Source organism: Laccaria bicolor, genomic scaffold (genome assembly GCF_000143565.1).
Source record: "Laccaria bicolor S238N-H82 LACBIscaffold_32 genomic scaffold, whole genome shotgun sequence".
NCBI lineage: Eukaryota > Fungi > Basidiomycota > Agaricomycetes > Agaricales > Hydnangiaceae > Laccaria > Laccaria bicolor.
The window spans coordinates 6,433-11,790 of record NW_001889903.1 but is presented as its reverse complement, the minus strand read 5'-3'; the positions used below and the strand labels follow the sequence as shown (position 1 = coordinate 11,790).

At 39.8% G+C, this 5,358-nt stretch overlaps 1 protein-coding gene across 1 annotated transcript; it reads right to left on the bottom strand.

Annotated features, from left to right (window-relative positions):
- Positions 1-3,557: 3,557 nt before the first annotated feature.
- Positions 3,558-4,878, bottom strand: LACBIDRAFT_331141 (uncharacterized protein; the record flags this gene model as incomplete). Its single annotated transcript, XM_001885494.1, has 6 exons — positions 3,558-3,742; positions 3,830-3,946; positions 4,008-4,134; positions 4,180-4,299; positions 4,388-4,406; positions 4,859-4,878. 6 exons carry the CDS (start codon positions 4,876-4,878, stop codon positions 3,558-3,560), a joined length of 588 nt encoding a protein of 195 aa, XP_001885529.1.
- Between the last annotated feature and the right edge of the window lie 480 nt (positions 4,879-5,358).

The window sequence follows — 5,358 nt, the reverse complement described above, 5'->3', positions numbered from 1 at the left end:
TCCGCTTTTTTCTTAGAAATCTGTGTAGTGTTCGCTTTTTTCATTACAATTTGTCTAGTGTCCACTTTTTCATAACAAGTGTGTAGTGTCTGCTTTTTTCATTAGAAAACTTTGTGGTCTGCCTTTCTGATATCTCGTGACTCCAGCCAAACAGCTCTTCTTCATTTGGAATTCATACACCAGTTGTGTTTTGACTGAGCATCAAGTGTCCTAACTTTCCTCTTGAACAGCATCTGACTGTAGCCCCAACAGCTGGCAAATCAATCACTGAGAATGTCTTGAAAGAGATCATGTTGAGGTTGGCTATAGTCAGACATAGATGGACAGACATGAGTCCCCAGGGAGACACAATGAATGTTGGACAACATGACTGAAGCTGGCCAAGGGGACAATTAAGACACTTGATGCTCAGTCAAAACACAACTTGTGTATGAATTCTAAATGATGAAGAGGTCTTTGGCTGGAGTCAGTTTCTCTGAAACATTGAGCTATATGCCCAGGAGGCTACAAGATATCAGAAAGGCAAACCACAAAGTTTTGTAATAAAAGAAGTGGACACTGCACACATTTCTAATGAAAAAAGCGGACACTACACAATTTTCTAATGAGTAAAGCAGACACTACACAGTGTTGTAATGAAAAAAGCGGACACTACACAATTTTCTAATGAATAAAGCGAACACTACACAGATTTCTAATGAAAAAAGCGGACACTACACACCTTTGTAATGAAAGAAGTGGACACTGCATAGTTTTCTAATAAAAAACGCGGACACTACACAGTTTTGTAATGAAAGAAGGGGACTCTGCACACATTTGTAATGAAAAAAGCGGACACTACACAATTTGTAATGAAGAAAGCAGACACTACACAATTTTCTAATGAAGAAAGCAGACACTACAAAATGTTGTAATGAAAAAAGCGGACACTACAAACCAAACTGATATTATGTAATGACTTTCCCAATTGGGAAATATGCGAACATCGTCATTAACAATGACAACACCCTGCTAGCCACTAACTCTTCTGGCCGAAAAAGCGTGGGAAACAATTCCCCACCTAAATGCGCACTGTGCCTGACATCAGGTGTGTCAGAAAAAAGTGTAACACTTTTCTTAATTAGGAAATGGCCCAATTAGAAAATAGTGTGCACATCATCATTAACAATGACCACACCATGCTAGCCACTAACTCTTCTGGCCCAAAAAGCATGGGAAACAATTCCCCACCTAAATGCGCACTGTGCCTGACATCAGGTGTGTCAGAAAAAAGTGTAACACTTTTCCCAATTAGGAAGTGGCCCGATTAGGAAATAGTGCACACATTGTCACTAACAATTAGTGCTTGGAAGTTAGGTTAATTAACTGGAAAATAACCGAGACCAGACCGGACCTAACCGCAAAAAAACCGGACCACAGTTAGTGGTTAGTCAATTCTGGAAATGAAATAACCGGTTATTTTGCGGTTAACTAACCGTTAAAAAACCGGTTATGACCGGTTACAACCGACCCTATTATACCCCTTCAAAACGTATCTAAAAGCATGAGAAACACTAAAAATCTGACAGAGTTATGGTCAAATCTCTATAATATTGGCTAAAATAGTAGGCTTTCAAGAATATTATTATAGAATTGTCAATTCTTCACCGAATTTAGCGTTCTTGGGCTTGTTTTAAAGCTACGACGCATGGCAATAATATTTACTGCAAGGAATATGAGAAATATACGCCATTTTAATCGATTTTCTATTTTTCCGGTCCTAACCGGTTAGTAACTGCAACTAACCGGTTTTTGTCGGTTATCTTCGGTCCAGTTAGGTTATTTTGGGTCTGGGAACGAACCCTAACCGGTCTCGGTCTCGGTTAGAGCCCCTGGGCACCCAATAACCTAACCTAACCGGACTTTCAAACACTACTAACAATGACAACACCATGCTAGCCATTAACTCTTCTGGCCCAAAAAGCATGGGAAACAGTTCTCAACCCAAATGCGCACTGTGCCTGACATCAGGTGTGGCAGAAAAAAGTGTAACACTTTTCCCAATTAGGACATAGTGCACACATCAAAGCATATAGTGCGCACATCAAAGCATATAGTGCGCACATCAAAGCATATACTACACATTGGTCAAAGCTATTGGTAAATATCTGTCAACAAACATCACAATGAGGGTTTTCTGCCTACAAAATAATAGGTAAATCCCCTGTCCCCTATATTAAAAAAATCCCAAGTTTTTCTCTTAAATATAGGACCCCCAGACACCCCTTGTGGCTGAAGAAATATATCCTTAGTCAACCCTAGCTGCAAAATATATGCCAAGTCCATCCCAGACAAGAAATATATTTCTACATTGTGACAGTCACAATTCAGGGTCCAGGCATAAGAAATATATTTGGAGTCCATTCCAGTGAGGAAATATATTTTGGGGTGTGTGACACACTAGAAATATATTTAGTGTGACATTGGACAACAAAATATATTTAGGTAAAAGTGGAGATATATAAGCCCCAGAATATATACAATATAGATATACACCCTGACATTTAGTCCTGTAGTATTCATGGAGTTTGCAAGACTAATAGTCAGTTATCAGTGGGTGACTGAAGTGACTAAGAATCATCTAGATCCTTCTTACTCTTGCTACAATGTTCCTTCCTGTTGCTTACAAACATTACTTGGTCCAGGAATGTTTGTTTAGACCTGAGTTTCCAAACAAGAACTTGTAATCCAAACAACAGCTTGTGTTTCAAACAACAACTTGTAAACCAAACAAGTGCATAGTGTGTAAATACAAGTCGTGTTTGAGTGTGCTCGTTGACACGTCGAGTACAGTAACTACAGAATACAACTATTTGTAGTGTTTTCAGGTCCAGTTAAGTCCAGTTTTTTACCTCAAAATGATGCAACCGGTCCTAATCGGTCCACAATGCGAAAAAGACTGGTCCAGACCAGTTGCAACCAGTCTTTTGTTGTAAAATTTATTACACCACGGAAACTAAATATTACCTCACATACATTGTATACGTAGATAGATATTGTAATTCTCCGTAGACTGATCAAACATTTAACCAATTCCGTCAAGATTTGACTGAGGTAGGGTGAAAACAGAAAGGACGTACATTTGAATCACATGTATAAAAATGTTTTTGGCCATATCTCAACCAATTCTTGACCGTTTTTGATGATTCAGGGACCGAAAATTAAGTAAAATGTGCATGAGTAAGGTCCAGCACGTGATGGGACGAAAGACCAGTTGCAACCGGTCTAAACCGGTCTTTTTCGGTTTTTATATATTTACAAAAACATGGCAACTGGCAACTGGACTGACCACAAATGTGGGCAACTGCAACTGGAAAAAGACCGGACTGTGGTTCAGTCCTGTAGACTGGACCTGCAAACACTAACTATTTGACTAATAGTAGACTGAATACACTAGTTAGACAATACACAGGTAAAACTTGAAATGTTTAATATGATGGAATAAGAATGAAAGGATAAGCATGGACATGGTACCCCAACATCCTCCCCCCCTGTCCTTGAAATTTGAACTATCCTGTCTAGTCTGGGAGCGAAAGAATTCGGAACATAGTAGATTCAATAGGGGACAACATGGAAAGGTAAGGTGTGTTGGTGGGGGTGGAAAGGTAAGGTGTGAAATCGCTGACCCCGCGTTCGACATATCCATTGTTGACTAAAAGTCCTTTGCTGAACACATTGTAGTCTGGGTAGTGTGTTGCATATGCTGAGAGCAATGGATGCAAGACAAGGGACCTGTTATCTGATGAGCATCTCAATGCTAACCTTTCTGATTGAAAATTCTGTATCTTACCAGGTTCTGCATCCTTCATGTCAACATTGTTGTTGGAGGTGCTGCCGATGCTCACAGTGTTGCTGGACCAGTCACTAACAGAGAAATTTTGACTGAATGATGTAGTATCAACATGTCCTGTTATTATGATGAACAAAGAAACCAAAGAAAAAAATGATAAGTGAGGCTGATGGTGTACCATCAGGTCCCTTGAGAAGGTAATGATTTGGGTACTCCAAACTTGAGGCATCCTGGAATACTGTCTCCCAGTTCCAGCCTGAGTACAAGCCTAAGTAGGCAGATTGAATACAAGTGGTGCAGATCCACTGTACTGCTTGTCATCCCATACTCTGGAAATGAGAAAACCACACCTGGATGTTTTTGTGTGATGTGTATCTGTAAAGTGGGTTCATGCAGTCAGGGTTTAGAGTCGACAAAATGGCAGGCTGCTGCATGGCGATGTGATCAAACTGAAATTGAGGAATATATGCCTGTTGCACAATGGGTAAGGAAGGATCAAATGGGATGGAATGCATGGTGGCACGTGTTATAATTCATGTGATATGTCGCAATGCCCACCACAAGGACATGCCAGTGGCTGGATCAAGGGCATACAGGAGTTGCCTGCTAGGCAAAGTGAAGGTGGTAAAATCATCGGCTGAGAGACAGTAGTTGAGAGGGTTGATATCATCAGTGACAGTATTCGTTGACTGGAAGGGAACAAGGTGGAGGTTAGAGAGAGATGGCATGTAGGTTTTGATGGTTTGCATAGTTAGAGAAAGAGTAAAGCTGTTTCTTTGAAGAGTAGAAATGTTTTTCACAGAGGAAAGAAATGAGATATTTCGATAGAGAAATATGTTGAACACATGACTTAAATAAAATTTTATTTTCTTCATTTTGCCTGTTTAGATTTTCTAGAACAGGACACCTTGTTGTTGATCCATTTGTGCAACACAGCTGGCACATTTTTCAAATTCTGTCTTGGCTCCCAGGTGTCAGCTTCAGGTCTGTACCCCATATAGTGTACCTAATAAATGGGTATCCACTTACTGTTCCTGCCTTTCCACCATGATTCCACCACAATGTGATCCACTTGATATTCAGGTAATTCCTCAAAGTCCAATCACTTCATTTTTATTTTAGGTCTCTCCCCGAAATCTTCAGGTGAATTGTGATATTTTTTTAAATGTTCAATGTTGAGTACTGGGTGCCCTTCTTGTCCAGCGCCTCGTGTTTGATGTAATTCTCCTGTATGTCATTTCTTTCTATGGCCTGTGGACTCATCAGTAATGTAGATCCAGTTACCAGGTGATATCCTTGTAAGAGTGATACTTTTCATTCCTCCACTGATTCCGCCCAGAATCTGCCTGGAATCCAGGAATTCCACCTGCATTCTAGGAATCCAACTGAAATTATCAATACCTTTTGAATTATAATGTAGTCAGCCACTTATTCTATACTGACTAAGAATTGCTCATGTTATTTAAATGTGAACATGAAAAAATTCAACTGTATTCATTAGGACTACATAAATCTATGCTACTACATGA